The following is a 20,226-nucleotide window of genomic DNA, read 5'->3' as shown; positions in this document are numbered from 1 at the left end:
AGGAAGACGGTGTGAGCCGACACTGCCATTGCTGAGTGACACATAATCGACAGCTATGGAATGATTCTAGCCTTTCTAAACCTATCGAACACAATATACCATGAATCTTTCGTATCAAGCTCCTCCTTGCTGGAACTCCACATCTCATGGCATTGGGTCATGTCAAGCTGCCTATCGAAATCAAGCAAGTTCGTCAGACCGTATATCATTCCTACGCCGTGGGTTGGCTCAATGAAGGTGCGTTCGTTGACAATGTGACCACCGACAAGGCCATGCTCCTTCTCCATCTCTTTCCACTTCTCAACATGTTTTACCAGGTAGTGCTCGGGTTGAGGGGCTTGGTGATCTGGCAGAGGTGGAGTTCCCTTCAAATTAAAGTACCCACAGATGACGGGCCATCTGTGGCTCCATGAAGAAGGTTGAAAGTTGTCACCGGCATTGTACTTCTGTCCGTGCGTGACGTTGGGATGCAAGGACGCGTACAAGCAAATCTTTGCGAGGATATCTTGGTTGCTTTCGTGGCTGAGATTTCTCCACGACTTCTCGTTACCAGGGAAAGGGCATTCGGCCCCTATCCCTTCGATTTCTGCGAAGAGGGACAGGTAAATGCCCAGCGTCTGTGCCGCGCAACAGATGTTGTTGTTTGGCACGAAGCCCACGATCGTATCAGCTCTGACTTCGCACCAGGACCAGGTCTTCCCCTTTGCAAGCCGTGATAATGCATCAATCTGGTGGTAGTAGAATAGCTGCGAGCCAAATGGTTTAGGGATTCGCGGTAGTGATTCACGCAGAGGGAGTTCCTTTGCGAATGGAAAGTGGTCGATGAGATGGATGCCATAAGCCTTGGTGCCTGTTGGCAGAACGATGAACTTCAGGCTTGGGGACAGGTTATCAATAGCAGTAATGGCCTTTTTGAAAAGCTCAGTGTTGATCTGGCATTCCTTTGCCGGGTCAAGGTTCATGATATAAGCTGATTGGTAATGTCAGCACACGAGCTGGCATAGAAGTTGTAGTAGACGTCACATACCGCAGAAGTAGACGTGTGTGATTTTCTTGATATTCTCAACTTTGTTCTGGAGGTCGATTTCGAGGGCTTCTTGTCCTCCAGACGTCAATATATCCACACCGCTGATAACGCGAAGCTTCTTAGACGTAGGCCACTGAGTTGTTTCGTGGCTGATCGGGCGATTGGTGAGGGCCGTCACGGAATCGAAGGCATCCTTGCCAGGATAGCCCTGGAGAATCACATTGGTGATGGCCCACCCAGTAATTCCACTTGAACCTATCGCGTCTCATTAAGAATAACGACCCAATCTAGGGTAGAGAGCTACAAACCGAACACCAGGGCATGCTTCTCAATTGTCTCCAGCATACTGGCTTTACCGGCAATCAGATGACGAGTGTCGCGCTCGTTTCAATCGCGTATTCGTCGTTGATTAGTACTCAATTGAACAGTACCTGTTGCTAGGTGTCCAAGGATCCAGTGTCAATGCAGGGTATTGATAGCGATGAAGCAGACCGATGGTTAGGAATGGAGCAAGTTTAATAGCGTGAATGGCTCAGAAAAATTTGGGCTGTCCAACTTTTTGTTGTCCGCTTATCCGCATGCCAAGGTCGTTTGAACTGAACAAGGCTCTCTTAGGGAAGTATAATCTTGAGCTTGAGAGTAAGAGGAAAGAAACTGGTTCCGTGAAATCGGTTCCGTCAAAGTAATGCATGCCCTACCAACTGACTTTGAGCTTAATACTGTCAACACCATCCAAGAGTCCGAGCGGAGATCAACACCAAAGTCAATTTCAAGGTATCTGGCTTGGCTACAAGAGTCCTATCTGAGAACAAGCCTATAATTTCATACAAACAGTAGTCTGGCCGGTGAGATAACCAATAGAGGCAGAGTCGCTAGGTATGCTCCGCTGACTACCATCTGTACGCCCATGCCTTGAAGCAATCACGAAGGTACAGTGACCGAGATTTACACGACATCTCTTTCTGACAGTTCAGGGTTGGACAGTCTTCAGATCAATCATAATGATAGCGCAGCTTTTGATCCTACTAATCGTAGTGCATTCATGGTTGGACGGGGGTGTCCGGACTAAGATTGTGATCTGTAGGTAAGACCACAAGAACTGTAAATATAGCTGCAGAGCCTACAGCTAGGTGCGCGTTGTAACGATACTCCTACTCTTTACACCTCTAGCAGCGAACCCTAATGCATTCTCCAAAGTCAATGAGCCAGTAGGTATACTACGTAAGATGGGTAGGAGATGAGCTCATTCTAAAAACAATAATGCAAGGGAAGCAAAGTATAATCTGGAGGTTGAAAAACGGCGAGTTAAATGCTGGGCAGATGGCAAGAAACCTCCTGCGAGCTCTCATTGGCTTCTGGGGCACTGTCTCAGCGCGTCAACAAGGCTTTGAAAGTGTATTGTTTCTTGTTCCAATCTTGTCCTCCTCATCCTGACGCACAGCCGATGACCCCCGGAGGAGCTACCCCGCGTGGACCCCGCACAAGCTTACAGAACCGTGAGGGGCCGAGGTCAACGCCCCACCCCGAGTGCCCCGGCCGTTGAAGGCTCACAGAACGTATCGAGGGCACTGAATCATTAGCGCCTAGAGCCGCACTGAGCTCTGAGTGAGACAAGAGTCTGTCATGGAGGGGAGTTCTTGAGGTACCTCAAGGTAAGTAGGTACTTGGGGTTGTTTGCCGGTGCGGCTCGGTGGGGACGGTCTCGGTAACGCCACGGTGCAGGTAGATTTGAGAAACTTCTTCTGACTTTCTGAAGGCTCTCGCTATAAGTTGATAATTATTTTGAGGACACTTTCCAAAGATCCAAGCAGAGATATCAACCACCGAGCCCACGAATAACCAAGTCGCCCAGTCATGGAGAGTCCTGCTTTTGCTCACCTGCCACCATGGGTGAAGGCGAAGCTCTCACCTCTGGCTATTGAGAAGATCAATGCTGTGTACGATTGGGTCGAAAATGAGTGTATACCGAGAGAGCAAGTCTTCAAAGCCCAGCTCGAGGCCCGACGCTGGACGACACCACCATTGATACACGAGTTGCGCAAAAGCGCCAAAGAACGCGGTCTATTCAATCTTTTCCTACCCAACCACTTCAAGGAGAGTCCCGGTCTTACAAATTTGGAGTATTCCTGCTGCGCGGAGATCATGGGCCGGTGTTATTGGGCAGCCCAGGTACGAAATACGACTCTATTACCATGGCTTTTTATTAGATTGGTATGTTAACTTGTTTTAGACGATGAACTGTCACGCTCCAGAGACGGGCAATATCGAGCTTTTGGCCAAGTACTGCAACGAAGCACAAAAGAAGAAATGGCTCCAGCCACTTCTCGACGGCACCGCATCTTCTGCCTATTCAATGACCGAGCCGGATGTCGCGAGTTCAGATGCCACACAGATCGGAATCAGCATCAAGCGTGACGGCGACTCCTACGTAGTCAATGGAAGGAAACTCTACGGAAACTGCCTCTGGAACAAGGACTTGTCGTTCTACATCCTCATGGGCTGCACCAATCCGGATAACCCAAAATGGTCTCGTCACTCCATGATCATCGTCCCCTGCAACACGCCAGGAATCAGCCAAGTTCGCAATCTGACGATTATGGGCTACGACCATGCGCCAGAGGGCCACGGAGAGTACCTCTACGAGAACGTCCGCGTCCCGGCAGAAAACATCATCCTCGGAGAAGGACGCGCCTTCGAAATCGCCCAAGGTCGCCTGGGGCCTGGTCGGATTCACCACTGCATGCGATTAATCGGGCAATGCGAGAGGGCCTACGAGCTAGCTCTGATCCGCTGCAACGACGCCCGCAAGAAACCCAGAGGAAAACTCATCGGCGAGTTCGATTCTAATATTGAACGTGTTGCTCAGATGCGTCTCGAGCTAGATGCTGCCCGTCTAGTCGTCCTGAACGCCGCGGATACGATGGATCTCTTGGGGAACAAAGCTGGCAAGAGAGCGATTGCCCAGAGCAAGATCCTGGTGCCCATGATGGCTACGAAGATTATTGACGAGTGTATGCAGATGTATGGAGGCCAGGGTCTGACACAACACACGCCGCTCCCTGAGATGTGGACGTATGCGCGCTTTGTGAGGATTGCGGACGGACCTGATGCGGCGCATCGGCATCAGGTTGGGAGAGAGGAGATGAAGACGGCGGAAGAAGTTATCAAGAAGCATAAGGTGTACCAGGAACGCTGTAAGAAGTTCGCAGAGCAGTACGGAGAGCGGCATATATCATTTGACTAGGGCTTTGCCGCAGGGAGTTCCAAATTAGCTCTTCAGATAATGAGAATGCTAGGTCTTTCCGTCTTTCACTGAGGTACGAACTGATAACCCAGTAAGCAAGTGTCAGAAATACTCACCACTTTACAATGCTTTTTGGGACCAATCGCCAACTGGAAGAGCTTTTCTTCGGTCGATGACTTATTTACCTATCAATTTCTTCATCAAAACCTCTTAGACGGTAGCCATCTCGAACACTGAACCACTCTTGAATCGTGCGCCATGCCCCAGCAGCCAATAACGGTTGCAATCAAATCACAGTAACCGAAGTGGGGAATACGCTGATCCCGCGGGAAGTCAGCCCGTCTCCCGAATCAGTTATGCTTAATTTAGACATCCAACTCGACTCAGGATGACAATACTTACTCAGCATTGAACATGTCCAAAAAGCCCAGTATTATCGTCAGCTCTGGTCCAACAAAGGATCCCCGCAGCTTGGTGGCGTTTCTCGTGTGATGTCGTGGAACCCCAAGAGCTTTTCGTTGGCGTTGGAGCTGCGTGAGCTACGCCAAGTTCGACGTGCATGCGTCTCAGGCCAGGCGAGAACAACGATCCCCTCATCGAGGGTACATTCATGCGCCGTGATTATGTGACACCGGAATGAAGGAGGACGCCGAACTTATCTCCGTGGTCCTTTAACGGCCTGCGTAGTGGGTTATGACCGAAGTTGTGGACGTTAAGAGGATCATGAGGATTGGATTTGCTCATTTAATCCCTTCCTGCTTTGTGTTGTCGATTGAGATTCCATCTGATCCATTGTATAGGAATATATACACAATATTGTTACTTAAAGCATCTACTCATCATGGATACATTTGGATCGTCGTTGAAGGAAGCTGTGAATGGCATCAAGTCGGATTTCCCATGGAGCAAGACCAACCTCCCCAAGCAGTTGTACATCAATAACCAAGCGAGTAACAATCTCTTCTCTGAATAGAACCCATATAACTGACAGAACTTTAGTATGTCGACTCCAAGAACAGCAAGAAGATGGAGCTCTTCAATCCAAAGGATGCATCTCCAGTAGCCAACGACATCCCCCTCGGCGGACAAGAGGACGTCGACGCCGCCGTGGCAGCAGCAGAAGCCGCTTTTCCCAAGTGGAAAAAGACGCTCCCGACCGTGAGGCGAGACATGCTCAACAAGCTCGCCGATTTGGTCGAGCAGCACGGTCAGGTTCTAGCGGACCTTAACCGACTCACTCTCGGCGCACCTTGGGCAACCTTTGGGAGCTTGGAAATTAAGATGGCTAGTGAGAGTCTGAGGTACTTTGCGGGCTGGACGGATAAGTTTCCCGGCGAGACGTACCCTCAGGAAGATGGTGAGTTTTTGGCATGTCTTCCAGTGTCGAAAATTTACTGATGTGGATGTAGGCTTCTTGAAGATTGTTCGCAACGAGCCAATCGGCGTTTGCTGTGGAATCATTCCCTGGAACGGCCCTGTTGGTATCATTGGCATGAAGGTATGCAATCAATCGGAATATCTCTTCGTACCTAGTTCGTGCTACTAAAGACTCATTTAGGCTGGTCCCGCGCTTGCAATGGGCAACTGCTTCATCTTGAAGCCATCGGAGAAGACGCCGCTGGCAGCTCTGGCTTTCGGTACCCTCATCGAACAGGCCGGGTTCCCGCCGGGCGTATTTCAGGTCGTCTCTGGCGATGGGAGCACAGGAGCGCTGTTAGCTAGCCACATGAAGGTGCGCAAGATCAGCTTCACAGGCTCGACCAACACAGGCCGCAAGATCCAGGAGATGGCGGCCAAGAGCAACATGAAGCGCGTGACGCTCGAGCTTGGCGGGAAGTCGCCCGCAGTCGTCTTCAAGGACTGTAACCTCGAGAATGCAATCACCTGGTGCGCAAATGCCATCACGGCGAATACGGGGCAGGTGTGCGTCGCTGCGAGTAGGATCTATGTCGAGGCGCCGATCTACGATGAGTTCCTCGCTGGGTATAAAAAAGCCATGGAGGAGAAGCTCAAGGGCGTCGGCGATCCTGACGCCGAGGGTACTACCATCGGCCCGCTGGTTGATAAAGCCCAGTTTGAGAGGGTTCAGGGCTTCATTGAGCGTGGTCAGCAAGGTCAAGGGACACTTTTGGTTGGTGGAGGCCGAGTTGGTGAGAAGGTAAGCCATGAGAAACCACGTTCGCTGTCCAGACGAGAGAAACATGTTAACAGCCAACTCAGGGCTACTATGTCGAGCCCACAGTCTTCGAGGGCGTGGCGCAAGATGCAGAGATTGCTCGTAATGAAATCTTTGGGCCAGTGTCCATCATCAACAAGTTCGAGACCGAGGAGGAGATCATTGAAAAGGCGAACGATACCAACTTCGGGCTCATGGCTGGCGTCTTCAGTCAAGATATCAATCGTTGCTTGAGAGTTGCCTCAGAGATTGACAGCGGCATGGTGGGAATCAACTGTATCAGCCTGATGTTCTTGACGGCGCCGTTTGGCGGTACCAAGGAGAGTGGGCTGGGCCGGGAGGGCGCAATCAATGCGCTGAGGACGTTCACGGAGCCCAAGACTGTCATGGTAAACTTGACGTACTGAGGAGACAATGATAGCCGTACATCATTTTGTATCCCGAATAGCGAGTCATGCCATTACTACTGCTCTATGATCGTAGCTACACGGCGCCTACCCCTTCTTCATGTCTCGTCATATCGTCTCTAAAACTCTCGCACGTCATATGGGGTGATGGTATCCTATGATCTAGTCATATTCCAACGGCCCATCATCTCAAATCTTGGACTGTCTTCCAGCAACTAGGCGCGCCCCTCCATCGATCTCGATGACCACGCCATTCCTGCCAAGGAGCATCAGTAGGGAAATCTTAAACCCATCGGAACCGCACTTACACGTATTTCGCTGCTCGAGAACATAGGAACACGGCGACTCCAGCAATGTCTTCAGGCTCGCCGAGCCGACCCAGAGGATTGCCTCTGCTCAGCTCCTCGATACCTCCAAGGTTATTGATGAGACCCTGTGCCAGTTTCGACGGGAAAAAGCCAGGTGCGATGATGTTGGACGTAATATTCTTCGGGCCCAGTTCGACCGCGAAGTTACGTCCCAGATGCTGGGAAAAAGAGGTGTGAGTGACGACACATCACAAAATCATCTCATTTAGAGATTAGAACTCACGTTGGCAGCTGCTTTGGATGCCGCGTACATGATAGTACCGTGTTCTCCAACGTGCGGTACATTGCTGCCCGCTATCGAACTCACCGTGAGCACCCGAGCTGGGTCGTCTTCTGACGCTGCCTTTTCCAGTAGAGGTAGGAATCTAGAGAAAGGTCAATACATCATGCCACAATATCACTCACTCATCGTCATGCGCTCACTTTTGCACCAACTCAAATACGCCCCTCACGTTAAGATCCAAGATCTTGATTGAGCTGCTAGGCGGGGCATCTTCAAACTTGGAACCCCACGCTGCTCCAGCATTGCAGACCAAGATGTTCAGCCCCTTTTCGCCCACGATGTCCTTGAATTCTCCGACGAGGCGAACTATATCTTTGGAGTCGGCGACATTTGCAGCGATTCCGATTGCCTTCCCTCGAGTATTGGGGAGACGGTTGAGCTTCTCAATGGCCTGGCTGATGCCTTGCTCGCCCTCCAACTTTCTGGCGGTGATGATGACGTGAGAGCAACCCGAGAGAAGGAACGCCGTTGCCATGTGCAGGCCTAATCCACGAGATCCCCCAGTGACGAGGGCAGTTTTTCCCTCGAGGGAGAACGTAGAGCCGAAGTCTTTGAGATCCGACATGGTGGGGATAAATGACGGGTCGGCCGGCAAGCGAAACTCTCACCAATCTACTATCACAACACAACAAAAGTGTCAGATCGAGATACTCAGCCGCCCAATGTAAAAGGCTTCCCGGGGCTATTGTCGGTCGCTTCGGTTTAGTCTCCTCCCGGGGAACTCGGGTTAGCAACATGGCGCCCGGCACGACCCCAGGATTCCCCAACGCTACCCCGCATAACGCACCCTACCGAGACGATCCCGAGGGAAGACACGGCCATGGTGCCAGGATCTGGATGGGGGTGACGACGGTACAACAGACCCGGACCCATGTCAGAGTTCGTAGTCAGATTTCATGATAATGCCTGACTCTCTAGACTCATTAGGTTGAGATGTACCTTCAAGCTTCGTGAAATTCGATCCCGCGACATTCACCATCTCATTCAAGTTTTGAATTTCCCCTTCAACTCTCCGATCCCAATCATCCAGCCTCACCTTGATTCTGTTCCCTGAGCGTACCAGAGCTGGCTGACAACACCAAAATGGTCTTCAATTCGCCCTATCCGCGCTTGGATATTCCAAAGACGAACCTCCTCTCATACTTATTCCCCAAAGGATCAACACCATCTGATGAACCAATATGGATCGACTGTAAAGATGACAAGACCAACCTTTCACCAAAACAGATGCTGCAATGGGTGAGGAGAGTTGGTTTTGGTCTCCAAAACCTCGGTCTCAAACGCGGAGATGTAGTCATGATATGCACACCCAACCAAATCTTCGTGCCGGTGGCGTACCTTGGTATTGTATCCGTAGGCTGCGTATTCAGCGGCGCCAACCCAGCCTACACAGTCCCCGGTATGTCTTCTCAAATCAACCGCCGCCACTCATTTGACATTTGAACTGAACATTGTGCAGAGCTCGTGCATCAAATGACCAACACTGCAGCCAAGGTTGTACTCGTCCACCCAAATCATCTAGACCAGGTTTTAGAAGCTGCCGACAAGTCCCAAATACCTCGTTCTCGGGTCTTTCAGTTCTCCGAGGTTGAGAACCCGGTCAAGCACGGTATTCCGGACTGGAGGCAGATGATTGGCACGCCAGCCCAGGCAGACTCGTATCAATGGCCAGAGTTGAGCGCGGAAGAGTCAACTCGCACCGTTGCAACCATCAACTACTCGTCAGGCACTACTGGCCTGCCAAAGGGAGTTTGCGTATCACACCACAATCTCATCGCCAACGTCGAGCAGACGATCTACATGAGATACGCGGAAAAGCCGTATTCCTTTGAGAACCGGCCGCGGGAGAGATGGATCGGCTTCTTGCCCCTCTACCACGCCTACGGCCAGCTCTACGCCGTCCTCATGGCGATGAAGCTGAGTATTCCGATATACATCATGAAAGAGTTCCGGTACGAGGATTTCCTCTTCGCCGTTGGCAAGTATAGGATCACCAACCTGCAAGTCGCGCCTCCGATTCTCGTCATGCTGTCGAAGCGGCCAGAGACGGCCCGCTACGACTTGTCGAGCGTCAAGGATATGCTCTGCGGAGCGGCCCCGTTATCACGCGAGCTGCAGAATGAGTGCCAGAGGAGGTTCTCGGTGCAGATCAACCAGGGGTGGGGGATGACGGAGGTGACTTGCGGGGGTGTGATGGTGCCTGGTGGCATCAAAGACGACAATGGCAGTGTGGGTAGGCTGGTTCCAAACTGTGATTGTAAGCTGGTGGACGACGAGGGCAAGGAAGTTGGCTTTGGCGAGTCGGGCGAGTTGTGTATCAGGGGCCCCAACATCTGCCTCGGATACTGGCGCAACGAGGTTGCCACCAAGGAGGCGTTGGTGGATGGCTGGCTCAAGACGGGTGACATCGCCGTCTGCAACAGAGATGGCTACTTCTGGATCGTGGATCGTAAGAAGGTAAGGGCCTTGCCTCACCACCACGATTCCGGAAAAGCGTTCTAACAAGTTTGCAGGAGCTTATTAAAGTCAACGCCCTTCAGGTTGCGCCCGCAGAATTGGAGGCTGTCTTGCTCGAGAATGAGCACGTAGCAGACGCAGCCGTGGTTGGAATTACACTGTAAGCAACTCACATAATATTGGAATATCCTGCAGCTTCCAAAAAAAAGACTGACACCACATCCTAGTGAGGGCAACGAGTGGCCTAGAGCTTACGTAGCTCTCCAAGATGTCTCAAAAGGGAAGGTCAAGCCAGAAGATATCCAAGAATGGATCAAACCGAGGGTTGCCAAGCACAAGGCGCTCGTTGGTGGTGTGGTCTTTGTCGATGAGGTTCCTAAGCTTGCGAGCGGCAAGATCCAGAGGAAAGTGATGCGCGAGTGGTCTAAGAGAGATGCGGCGGCAATAGAGGGGGCCGCAAGGAGTCCGAGATCACGGTTGTGAGTTGATAATGGGGTAACACAATCAACGGCTTTCGATACTTGGCGCTGGAGGGGATAGTTATGGACTTCAATTTATGAGTTTAATTGGCTGGCCATGCATAGAGCATTTGCAACTCGTCATCAACTGTCGAATAGCGTAGAGGATGACCTTTACGCAGGCACATTTTATGGTGAACAAAATCGTGACGAAGATTCCAACGAGCTCCATTCTCAATCAAGCGAAGTCTTCCGCACTTCGATGTGAGCTTGAGTGGCATCCCTTTCCAATACGTCCGTTACTCGTCGATGTTACTTAAAGTCAGGCCTAGCAAGGCGTGCATCTTTTGTGTAACCCCAGGCCACGCCCCGTTTTCCGGTAGAGGTCTTCCGGCATACCCGCTGTCGTTTCCACCTTCTACTTTGTTTCCCCGCAAGGCCGCGTTTGCCCCTCTGGCCAAGATCGTTACTGCTACCTTGATGTGGTCTATTATGTCAGGTTTTTGCCGAGACCTGCGGTCATATATGACATCCGGAAGATCACTTATACAGTGCAGCATCGTGAAATGCGGACACTAGATCCTTCCCGGAGCGGCAACACCCTTCTACTTCAGGAACAACTGCCGAAGGATGTCCAGCCAGTCCCTCTTGAGCATGCATACTTGTCTCGAGCTCATGTACAGACGACATCAGCCAAGTTGCGCTCGCACCTACTCTCCAGCATGGCAAACAACGAGAACGACGTATCAGATTCGGCCAATGTTGGTCTCGATCAGCACCCACCCCATCTTTGATGTTTCCATGCTCCGCTAGGCCCGAGCGAGTGCCATCTCTTAGCCATAACCTGTCTTCCTTATAGGCAGAACAAACTTTTGAGTCAGTATACTCGTTGTGCGGCTTACAATCCTGACTCGAAATGACTCTTGGATTTGTTATCGATGCCACAAGGGACTTGATCATCTGATGTCACTGCTGCCCGCACCCGCAGAATTACATGCATGCCGCCGTCCTCTGGGGCAGCCTAGACGCCACCGCCGAGGTTGTCTGATGTCTGCCATGTCTGGAAGGAGCTGTAAGCTTGAAACTCACCTCGAGATACGAGCAGACAGGGTTATGGATGCCCTTTGGCGGAAGTACTGTCTGTTTGTGGTCACTAGGAATATGTCCCCAGTCAAGAGAAATGATGAGCTGAGAACTGACGTTGGTTTCTGGGGACTTTTAGCTCTCCGGCTTGCTAGCAACCTTTTCTCATAATCAATATTGTGGCTAACGAGACGTTGACATATATATCCCACTCTCTGTTCTCTTACTACCAAGCTTGAGAATTTGGCTTTTATGTAACATTGATCAGTTTTATCTCTTAAACACCCTATCCAAGCCTGTCCGGTTTGCTCTGATATAACCATGGGTGATATTTTGCTGCCAGAACCCACAACCATGGGAGACAGAGACGCAGCAAGGCGCCCATCAGCCCCAATTCACAGCGAGAGACACGTCCGAATCATCTGCGTCGGCGCGGGTGCTTCTGGGTTATTGCTGGCTTACAAGCTCCAACGGCACTTCTCCAACTATTCGCTTCAGTGTTTTGAAAAGAACCCCTCTGTATCTGGAACATGGTTCGAGAACAAGTACCCCGGGTACGTATACCTCTAATCCAAGTCTTTGAAGGCTCCCTCGGAACGATATCTTCAAGTTCTGACCTTCACAGGTGCGCCTGTGACTTTCCATCGCACAACTACACCTGGACTTTTGAACCAAAGCTGGACTGGTCCGCCGTGTACCCACCCGCTCCGGAGATCCTCGCATACTTTGAAAACTTTGCCAGGAAGTATTCACTATACCAATACATCAAGCTCCAGCACCAGGTCATCGGCGCCTACTGGAACTCGGAAATCGGCGGCTACGACGTCCACGTCAAAGACACATCCACCGGCGAAACCATCGTCGATCACTGCGACTTCCTCATCAACGCAGGCGGCGTCCTCAACAACTGGAAATGGCCAGATATCCCAGGCCTCTCAAAATACCGCGGCAGGCTGCTTCACACCGCAAACTGGGACGAGGCCGTCTCTCTGGAGGGCAAGCACGTCGGCCTGATTGGCAACGGCAGCTCAGGCATACAAGTTCTGCCCGCAATCCGCGAAGGGTGCAAGCGTGTGACGACTTTCATTCGCCGACCGACCTGGGTATCACCCGCCCAGGGACTCGAACAGCACTTATTCAGCCCCGCGGAGAAGGCGGAATTCGCGACGAAGCCCGGGACCCTCCTCGGGTACCGCAAGAATAACGAGTCTGGTCTCAATGGGCAGTTTGGGATATTCCTCAAGAACAACAAGATCAACGAGGACACGCACGCGTACTTTGTCCAGCAGATGAAGGAGAAGCTCAACGACCCCTCGCTCGAGTCGAAGCTCATTCCGGACTGGAGCGTGGGCTGTCGTCGGTTGACGCCGGGTGTCAATTACCTCGAGTCGCTCACCAAGCCCAACGTGGAGGTCGTCTACGGCGGGATCAAAGAGGTCACAGAACGCGGGTGCGTCACTGACGACGGGCGGGAGTACCCCGTCGACGTGCTGATATGCGCCACGGGGTTTGACACATCATTTAAGCCGCGCTTCCCCATCGTCGGGCCTTCGGGGGAGAACCTCCAGGATAAATGGGCCACGGATCCCGAATCATACTTGGGCATGGGTGCATCAGGGTTCCCGAACTACTTTATCATGCTGGGACCTAACTGCCCCATCGGCAACGGTCCCGTCCTCCCGGCCATCGAAACGCAGGCGGACTGGATGCTCAAGGTGATTGATCGCTATCAGACTACCAATGTCGTCTCCTTCACGCCCAAAGAGGAAGCCGTCCGTGACTTTGTGGACTACAAGGAGTCTTTTATGCCGAAGACGGTCTGGTCGGATTCCTGTCGATCGTGGTATAAGCCCCGCGACGACGGGCCCGTCGTGGCGCTGTGGCCTGGCTCAACGCTGCACTATATTGAGGCGATCAAGGAGGTTCGGTGGGATGACCTGGAGGTCAAGTACGCTGGGAATAGGTTCGCGTGGTTGGGGAACGGGTATTCGCAGACGGAACTGGATGAAACCGCGGACTGGGCATATTATATCCGAGATGAGGATGACGATCCGCCGCTGACGACGGCTGGGAAGAGGAAGGTGCTTACCAAGAGTGGTACTATCATGGGCCCGAGGAAGACTGTAACGTTTTGCGGGAATCCTGAGGAGGACCAGCAGCACCAGGATGGGGGCAAGGAAGTATCTAGACTGTAATGAATAGCAGACCTAGTATCACGTTCGAGAAGAAAAGCAATCTGTCCCATAAGGCTGCTCTGTAAATATTCAAATTACCTACCTTCAGCTTGGTCGATGTAGTGAGCCAGCAGATCCACAGAAAGATCTTGAGACGCTGCGTAGGAATGAACGAACACAGCAGAGAATGATACGACATCCTGAACAAGTAATAAAAACCAAAAACAACAGGAGCCGACCGAGGTTCGATCGCCGGAATCCTGAATGGTACGGAGCATCACGGACTACTAGTCAGCACTTCGCGACGTTCACCATTCGGTCACCAGGCCCGATATTTGTTGTTACGATGGGAAGGCAGTAGACTGATCATAAGGCTTACCGGCTCAGACTCACTGTTTATTTCGGATGGCGGTTCCAGCTTATTCCAAACGTATTTACTCCCAAGACCAGACCTGACATATCTTGTATCAGTCACGTCACCCGTGGTTGATTCATTCAGCACATCTACCTCATCTGGATCTGAGCAGTGCCCAAAGCTGCGAATCAGTGTAAAGAATAACTGTGGAAGACTTACGTACAGCATCTCTCAGCGGACCTGACATGTAAATAAGTACAGCTCGATATCACAGTTGAGCAGTCGAAGAACTACCGCAATCAGAATGGCAACAGCTCACATCTTACCTCCCCCTTAAGGGTAGCTTCAAGGCTAGTAATAAATTCCTTTCATGCTCTCCAAACGCTAGAATGGCCTGCCGGGTCCCCCACGCGCTCGTCACATGCGCTTTACTTGCCATAGCAGCGGCCGGCGAGCCCACGCCCGATACTGGATCAGTCGGCGCAGGCGCCATCGCGGGTATCGTCATCGGCGGGGACTTTGTCGCGGGGCTTCTTTGTGCGGGTGTAATGCTAGCGCGAAATCGAGTGTGGTAGCCCGGCACCGACATGTAGGCGGCAGGACGTTTATCCAGGGAGTTTGCAAGCTTAGAAAGAGGCTCCTCTCACAATCCAAGGAGGGCTTGCCTATAAAGCAACTTGTTGGTTGCTCAAGATATCAAGCCAGGGTCAGTACAGGCGTTTGTGAGCAAGACGAAAATAACCGCCTGTATCACTGACTGTTGAACAAAATCCTCACGTGGGCCATAGTCAATGCTGTCGCCGCCAGTGTCAGGACTCACCATCATTGAGAAGAGCAGGCGCTGGGTCAAAACACCGTGAAGGGGAGATGTAAGTCGGCGAGATAAGAATGGGAGTGGGTATTCATCAACATCATTACAATATAGTTATGGTTAACGGCTCTATGCCGCCTTGGCTTGCGCCTGTGCTTCTTCCATTAACTTTCCCACCTCTTTTTCCGCCTCGGCGGCCTTCTTAGCACCTTCAAAATCCGGCATTACTTTTGCTTCATGACCCAGAGCCACTTTGTGAAACCATGTTAGCGATTGGATCTTTATGAGAAAGGGGTAAGGGTGACAAGGGTGTTAACTTACACCTGTCAAAGAGGAAGTAGGAGGTGACGAGGAGGATAGGCATGGCCACCATGGTCGCGGTCCACTTCCTCGCCGCCGTGCCGTATGCTTTCCTGTATTCCTTGCTGTTCGGGTTCAGCTTGGGACGGGCGTCCGCCTCTGGGGCTGGGGGCGGAGGGGGTGGTGTGGGTGCGTAGGGCCGGATGGGAGCTGCCGTCGGCGCCGCCGCCGTGACCGGGGCCGCTTTGGGGGTGGTTGCTGTCGAGGTTGTATTGGGAGAGCTTGCTGTGGGCGCGGGACTGGGGACTGAGGTTGGTGTCTTCGGGGCGGCGGCGGCGGGAGCGGGAGCAGCAGCAGGGGCGGGAGGAGGAGGGGGAGGAGCGGCAGCCTTTGCTGCTGCCGCTTTCTTGGTAGCAGCTGCGGATGTAGCAGTAGTAGCCTTGGTGGTGCTCGTAGTGGCCTTCTTGACAGCCCTCGTAGCTTTCGGGGTCGTACTCGAAGCGGCGGCCGCTTTGGTGGTGGTGGTACTGGCCTTGGCCGAGGCCGAGGTTGTCTTGGACGCAGCAGCAGCCGTTGTAGTGGTGGTAGCAGCAGCAGCCTTCTTGCTAGCAGCAGAAGTGCTCACGCTCTTCTTCGTCGTGGTCGTGGTCTTCTTCGCTGCAGTGGTGGACTTGGTAGCGGTAGCAGGCGCAGCGGCGGCGGTCGTCTTCGCGGCGCGGGTAGCATAGCATCGCTGGGCAAAGAACCCCGCGCGAGAGGCCGGGGCCGTAGGATTGGCGGCAACTGCGCGCCAGGTGGTGCTCGCGAGAGCTCGGGGGAGGGCCATTGAGTTCATTGTCGAGGTTTTCCGTTCTATAGCGGAGAACAGGATCAAAAGATGGTGTATTGGAGGCTGTAAATGCTTTAGTTCAGGTACGGTCGAAAAATTGTGCGTGACAAGCTCGTGACTGCAGGAATTTTGCGCCTCGACGAGTGTAGAGTCATATCGAGCCTTCTTGCGGTAGCGTCGACAGGGATTGGGTGACGGTTTGCGAATGCGCCGTCAACAGATCGACATTTGGATGGTGGGATGCGACTTTGGGTCGGCTCTACAGCGCGTTCGCGTCGTGATGGTTCATGCGCTGGAAATTGGCAGGTGGGTTCTACACCGTGGCCAGCCGTTGGCAGCCGATGAACAGACTCTTCAGGTGCTGCCAGATGGCCATAGATAAGGTAGGCACATTCACGATGGCCCCACATGTCAAATGCTCGGAGCTTCTTTTTCTGTGCTCTGTTTTTTTGATAGGTAGTCGTCATAGCTCCAAGCTCTTTTCTCTGAAGCTATTGTGACCTCGACCAACTTTTACTTCGTACCATGGCTGTATTTATCTGCACGGCCTCGGGCGAAATATCTCTCTACGAAGTCGTCTGAGACGGAAACTTGGCTCAATCTCCGGTCCTGGCCTGCACACTGCCTCCGAGAAGATCGCAGATGGTCTTGAGATGCAGTGCAGCTCATGATAAGGACACTATAATGTGTCTTGACAAGCGCCCAACAGAAGACCCTCGGAAGGAATACATGCTTCATAAATACAGCCAAGAATCCCGAGGCAGCTCACATACTCGACGCAGAGCTGGCGGACAAAGCATCATGAAGGGCTGAAGCTTGCTCGCGACACCCGATGGTCTTGAGATCTACTAGCACCTTCCTTCGAGGGAGCTACCTCTGCACGTTCTACAGGACAATTGCCACGACGAAAAGCATACCTCAAGTCGGCAAAGCTTGCTTGACACGGGAGGTAGATGAAGGCCCAGCTTTCGTGACGTGAGAGTAAGGCTTCGCAAACGAGGACCACCATTTGGTCCGCAGTAGTTGCCTCCTAGTCGACCGAATTGAGCAGTTCCTCTTCAAATACAACCACGTTCCGATATCAGACTGAAGGACAACATAAAAGCAATGGTCGAATTGCATTAACAAAGCATATGTCTCGTAGGGCAGCGATGCAGGGAGGTAGGAAACGTTGGCGGCTGGTATGGAAGAACTTACGACATGATGGATATGTGGGCTGACAGGAACAACTTATAGGACAACTCTGGCAGTTTGTATAGAGTCTTTGGCAGATGCGGGCCAAATCAACCCGCATGAATGCCAGCACGGAGGAACCGAGTGGTTCTCCTCAGAACCACAACTCGAAGATGCAGATGCCTGCAGCATTTCCATTAGCGGGGAGATCATTGGGCACCGGGCAATGATCTCAGATGGGCAGATGGGGGGCCAAGGGAATCTCCAGTGCCTGGTATCCGGTCCGTCCAGAAGCTATCGAGCTCTGGGCAGCATTATGTATTCGATGAAATATTTGAGTCTTCGAGTTTTCATTTCGTTGGCAACGCCGAGAGATGCACAGTGGACGGTCGGCTTCTTTTGCTGTCGCGTGCCAACCAGTGTTGGTCACCTTGGGGGATTCGCCATCGATCGTGTACGAGAGATGCACGCGGGAACGCGAGTGCATTTGCAGACTAGCCTCGAGGCTCGGGAAGCGGGCGGCGGGGAGGAAAACGAAATGCAACGAGATCACGTCAAAACCGATCAATCTCTGGCCCCTCATCCTCCTCGATGAGGAAACAAAGCCATCCGGGCAAGTGTGCGGGCGGTGCCGTGCCGATAAATGCAGATGCAGATGCGGTCGCATTTTTACATGGCGGGTGCCAGGCAGAGAAACGAAAAGATGAGGCCACAAAACAGGTCGTTTGCGGTTCGCTTCGGCGGCTAATTCAATCACATCGGGCCGCTCCCTGCAAACCCTTCTTTTTTTGGTTTTGCAAAACACCATCAACGTTGTATTGCCTAACGGGCAATGACGAAAAGAATTGGGGAATCCAATGCGGCATGGGAAAGGGGGAGCGAAAGGGAAGAAACCCCGCTCGTGGGAAGTGAGACAGTGCATTTCGTTCATGGTCGTTCATCATGGCCTGATTATCTGCAGATTGGGGTGGCAGCGAGATGCAAGCATCCATGCCCACCAAATGTGTGAAACTACGGCTTTCTGTGGCGGCACGCATCGAGTGAACCGTACAGCCAGTGCTAGCAATTAGTATTGCGAGTTGGATCATTGCGGCACATGGGTATTACACCAGGAGTCGAAACAAGTGTTTAGTTTAACTGTTTTATTTGTTCTTTGTTTGTTGCTGCGTCTTCTATGAGATATCTAATGCATCCTCTATATCTCTAGAGCCAGATGTGGTATCATCTTTCCGGTATCCTCCACTCTTTCCTCAGCCTATCCAGCTGCACAAGTGTATACACGGCTTTACATAACTTTCACCACCCCTCCCTCACCTTCCCCCCTCCAACACCGTGGCCTCCGTTGGTCATCTACTTGGTGTTGTTGAAGCGGTCAATACCGTTCTTGATCCTCTTGTCGAGGCCCTTTGCCATCTTCTCGAGGGGTAGCCTGTTGTCGATGCGGCGGACAATGTTGGAGACGGGTGGCTCGACGCGCTTGATGCCCCTCTCGGCGGCGGGCGTGAAGTAGGAGAGGTTGCGCTCCCAGCGGGGCGCCCACTTTGTCGTCTGGGAGGCGAGGCGCTGCTCGGCTCCCGGGAGCATGAGGTAGATGGGGAGGAAGGCGCCTACGGTGGCGACGCCGTAGCAGAGTGTCTCGGTGGACTTTGCGGCGGGGATACGGGGGGCCATTATGGGTGGTTGTGTGTATGTGAGGGATGTGTATGTATGGGGATGGGTTTGTGGATGAGGATGGAGAGTGAGGCGAGTTTGAATCGACCTTGATAGTTGGTGATGTATAAACACTGCTGTGGTTGTAGTTGGCTTGTGATATGTGCTATGTCCTCCGAGCTGATGATGGCTGGATGGAACGAGATGAGATGATTCGATGAGATAGAAAGACAAGTCACACAAGATCAAAAGCCACGAAAGAGGAGGCAGATGTCCTCTTCTTAAAGGGAACTCACTCTCTCTGGGCTTCAGGGGCACTGCCTCGACGGTTCTGTTGTCCCGTCCTGAGCGTGCGGGGTAAGACAGATCATCCACGCGTGACTGGTCTATCCATACGTCGCCGTCACAGCCCAAGGTGCCAGATGAAAGTGAAGGGGTGTGTGTTTGGGGGGTGATGGGAATGTTTGACTGGTGGAAGGGGGGGGTAATCCAAGTACCTTTACTACATCAAGGCGAGGGAGACCATACCAAGGGGAGAGAAGCGCACACACACACTGGCGCCGAATTGTGATGGTGCCCCGAGTGTGGGAGGAGGAGGAAGAGTGAGAGCAGCAGAAGCACACAAGCAGCAGCAGCAGCAGCAGCAGCAGGAGAAGGCGAGAGAGGTGAGAGAGAGGAAAGTGAAATGGTAGGCCCAGCCGCCTGGTGCAACGCTGCGACGTGGAGGGTGGGCAGATGAGTGACGCAAACATGGGCTGGTATAGCATTGAACAGAGACACTTCAAAGACCATTCTCTGGGGTGAGAGGTCCCAAGGTCGAGGAGTTTCTCCAAAGAACATGCCACATGAGAAGCGAACGGGCAGTTGGATCTGGCCACGGCAAGCAAGTCCGGTGCGATGGAGAGGAGCTCACCCAGCGTCGACAGAGATTGAAGCCTGAAGAGAAAGTGAAGCAGGAAGAACGGGATGACCCTGACCGACCGTGCCGCGTTTTCCCCAGACTCTCGAGCTGCACACACACACACACACATTCACAACCTAATAGGTAGACCTTGGACTCTGCTGAAGACGGAAAGGGCATGAGGCCACCCCACACGAACCATCCAGGTCCAGCCATGTTTGTCTTATGGGTCTGTGTCCTGCGTATTGCCTCCTTCTCTGCTTCTTCATTCACTCACTCTCTGAACTCTCTCGACTTCCATCGCATGAACGGCAGTCTCTGGCAACAAGTGTCGGACTATGTGCCCTGCTCACTCACCTCTCTACTCACCGACGGATAGCGGGGACAGAACAGGGGGTCCAGGCAACACTCCACTGAAATTAGAAAGATGAGCAGCGCTGGCGACGGGAAGGGAGGGACCTGGGCAAGCTGGGGCTTGGAAGGGCAGATGGGGGGGAGCAACGCAAGAGGAGGGGGGACGAATGGGGGGA

The 20,226-nt window shown here is 52.6% G+C and overlaps 10 protein-coding genes across 10 annotated transcripts; 4 read left to right on the top strand and 6 right to left on the bottom strand.

The window, feature by feature from the left end:
* Positions 1–53: 53 nt before the first annotated feature.
* On the bottom strand, positions 54–1,372 carry BDP55DRAFT_693323 (uncharacterized protein; the record flags this gene model as incomplete). Its single annotated transcript, XM_060577211.1, has 3 exons — positions 54–970; positions 1,028–1,282; positions 1,336–1,372. 3 exons carry the CDS (start codon positions 1,370–1,372, stop codon positions 54–56), a joined length of 1,209 nt encoding a protein of 402 aa, XP_060430595.1.
* Positions 1,373–2,881: 1,509 nt separating this feature from the next.
* BDP55DRAFT_727901 (acyl-CoA dehydrogenase family member 10) lies at positions 2,882–4,271 on the top strand (the record flags this gene model as incomplete). Its single annotated transcript, XM_060579367.1, has 2 exons — positions 2,882–3,196; positions 3,258–4,271. 2 exons carry the CDS (start codon positions 2,882–2,884, stop codon positions 4,269–4,271), a joined length of 1,329 nt encoding a protein of 442 aa, XP_060430594.1.
* Positions 4,272–5,035: 764 nt separating this feature from the next.
* Positions 5,036–6,887, top strand: BDP55DRAFT_703624 (aldehyde dehydrogenase). The gene is made up of 5 exons (XM_060577971.1): positions 5,036–5,217; positions 5,271–5,628; positions 5,681–5,769; positions 5,830–6,429; positions 6,492–6,887. The coding sequence occupies exons 1-5, from the start codon at positions 5,113–5,115 to the stop codon at positions 6,852–6,854; spliced, it is 1,515 nt and encodes a 504-aa protein (XP_060430593.1). The 5' UTR covers positions 5,036–5,112; the 3' UTR covers positions 6,855–6,887.
* BDP55DRAFT_106716 (rhamnolipids biosynthesis 3-oxoacyl-reductase) lies at positions 6,865–8,196 on the bottom strand. The gene is made up of 4 exons (XM_060565350.1): positions 7,646–8,196; positions 7,446–7,587; positions 7,163–7,380; positions 6,865–7,110 (listed from the first exon to the last, which is right to left on the bottom strand). Exons 1-4 carry the CDS (start codon positions 8,068–8,070, stop codon positions 7,044–7,046), a joined length of 852 nt encoding a protein of 283 aa, XP_060430592.1. The 5' UTR covers positions 8,071–8,196; the 3' UTR covers positions 6,865–7,043.
* Positions 8,197–8,588: 392 nt separating this feature from the next.
* On the top strand, positions 8,589–10,445 carry BDP55DRAFT_727898 (4-coumarate-CoA ligase; the record flags this gene model as incomplete). The annotated part of the gene is made up of 4 exons (XM_060579366.1): positions 8,589–8,904; positions 8,965–9,962; positions 10,019–10,122; positions 10,190–10,445. The coding sequence occupies 4 exons, from the start codon at positions 8,589–8,591 to the stop codon at positions 10,443–10,445; spliced, it is 1,674 nt and encodes a 557-aa protein (XP_060430591.1).
* Positions 10,446–11,824: 1,379 nt separating this feature from the next.
* BDP55DRAFT_550391 (uncharacterized protein) lies at positions 11,825–13,698 on the top strand (the record flags this gene model as incomplete). Its single annotated transcript, XM_060569020.1, has 2 exons — positions 11,825–12,057; positions 12,129–13,698. The coding sequence occupies 2 exons, from the start codon at positions 11,825–11,827 to the stop codon at positions 13,696–13,698; spliced, it is 1,803 nt and encodes a 600-aa protein (XP_060430590.1).
* A 1,209-nt stretch (positions 13,699–14,907) lies between these two features.
* Positions 14,908–16,315, bottom strand: BDP55DRAFT_106699 (uncharacterized protein). The gene is made up of 2 exons (XM_060565349.1): positions 15,165–16,315; positions 14,908–15,094 (listed from the first exon to the last, which is right to left on the bottom strand). The coding sequence occupies exons 1-2, from the start codon at positions 15,976–15,978 to the stop codon at positions 14,973–14,975; spliced, it is 936 nt and encodes a 311-aa protein (XP_060430589.1). The 5' UTR covers positions 15,979–16,315; the 3' UTR covers positions 14,908–14,972.
* A 570-nt stretch (positions 16,316–16,885) lies between these two features.
* BDP55DRAFT_106690 (uncharacterized protein) lies at positions 16,886–18,263 on the bottom strand. The gene is made up of 3 exons (XM_060565348.1): positions 17,417–18,263; positions 17,170–17,328; positions 16,886–17,028 (listed from the first exon to the last, which is right to left on the bottom strand). Exons 1-2 carry the CDS (start codon positions 18,074–18,076, stop codon positions 17,203–17,205), a joined length of 786 nt encoding a protein of 261 aa, XP_060430588.1. The 5' UTR covers positions 18,077–18,263; the 3' UTR covers positions 16,886–17,028; positions 17,170–17,202.
* A 9-nt stretch (positions 18,264–18,272) lies between these two features.
* BDP55DRAFT_661535 (uncharacterized protein) lies at positions 18,273–19,028 on the bottom strand. The gene has a single exon (XM_060574737.1). The coding sequence runs from the start codon at positions 18,814–18,816 to the stop codon at positions 18,496–18,498; it is 321 nt and encodes a 106-aa protein (XP_060430587.1). The 5' UTR covers positions 18,817–19,028; the 3' UTR covers positions 18,273–18,495.
* A 393-nt stretch (positions 19,029–19,421) lies between these two features.
* On the bottom strand, positions 19,422–20,160 carry BDP55DRAFT_661534 (uncharacterized protein). The gene has a single exon (XM_060574736.1). It carries the CDS (start codon positions 19,910–19,912, stop codon positions 19,577–19,579), a length of 336 nt encoding a protein of 111 aa, XP_060430586.1. The 5' UTR covers positions 19,913–20,160; the 3' UTR covers positions 19,422–19,576.
* Between the last annotated feature and the right edge of the window lie 66 nt (positions 20,161–20,226).

Source organism: Colletotrichum godetiae, assembly GCF_030913485.1.
Source record: "Colletotrichum godetiae strain CBS 193.32 chromosome Unknown BDP55scaffold_17, whole genome shotgun sequence".
NCBI classification, from domain to species: domain Eukaryota; kingdom Fungi; phylum Ascomycota; class Sordariomycetes; order Glomerellales; family Glomerellaceae; genus Colletotrichum; species Colletotrichum godetiae.
This window is presented reverse-complemented; position numbering and strand designations above follow the sequence as displayed.

What these genes read in the sequence shown, in the direction of transcription:
- BDP55DRAFT_106699 (XM_060565349.1), bottom strand. Translation starts at nt 15,978, where the DNA reads ATGAACTCAATGGCCCTCCCCCGAGCTCTCGCGAGCACCACCTGGCGC. An exon ending in CTACTTCCTCTTTGACAGGT is followed by an intron (nt 15,095 to 15,164) that starts GTAAGTTAACAC and finishes GGTTTCACAAAG; the next exon opens with TGGCTCTGGGTCATGAAGCA.
- BDP55DRAFT_661534 (XM_060574736.1), bottom strand. Translation starts at nt 19,912, where the DNA reads ATGGCTGGACCTGGATGGTTCGTGTGGGGTGGCCTCATGCCCTTTCCG.
- BDP55DRAFT_703624 (XM_060577971.1), top strand. Translation starts at nt 5,113, where the DNA reads ATGGATACATTTGGATCGTCGTTGAAGGAAGCTGTGAATGGCATCAAG. An exon ending in AGTTGTACATCAATAACCAA is followed by an intron (nt 5,218 to 5,270) that starts GCGAGTAACAAT and finishes ACAGAACTTTAG; the next exon opens with TATGTCGACTCCAAGAACAG. An exon ending in GACGTACCCTCAGGAAGATG is followed by an intron (nt 5,629 to 5,680) that starts GTGAGTTTTTGG and finishes ATGTGGATGTAG; the next exon opens with GCTTCTTGAAGATTGTTCGC.
- BDP55DRAFT_106716 (XM_060565350.1), bottom strand. Translation starts at nt 8,070, where the DNA reads ATGTCGGATCTCAAAGACTTCGGCTCTACGTTCTCCCTCGAGGGAAAA. An exon ending in GTATTTGAGTTGGTGCAAAA is followed by an intron (nt 7,588 to 7,645) that starts GTGAGCGCATGA and finishes ACCTTTCTCTAG; the next exon opens with ATTCCTACCTCTACTGGAAA. An exon ending in CATCCAAAGCAGCTGCCAAC is followed by an intron (nt 7,381 to 7,445) that starts GTGAGTTCTAAT and finishes TCTTTTTCCCAG; the next exon opens with CATCTGGGACGTAACTTCGC.
- BDP55DRAFT_106690 (XM_060565348.1), bottom strand. Translation starts at nt 18,076, where the DNA reads ATGAACGAAATGCACTGTCTCACTTCCCACGAGCGGGGTTTCTTCCCT. An exon ending in CTGGACGGACCGGATACCAG is followed by an intron (nt 17,329 to 17,416) that starts GCACTGGAGATT and finishes GAAATGCTGCAG; the next exon opens with GCATCTGCATCTTCGAGTTG.
- BDP55DRAFT_661535 (XM_060574737.1), bottom strand. Translation starts at nt 18,816, where the DNA reads ATGGCCCCCCGTATCCCCGCCGCAAAGTCCACCGAGACACTCTGCTAC.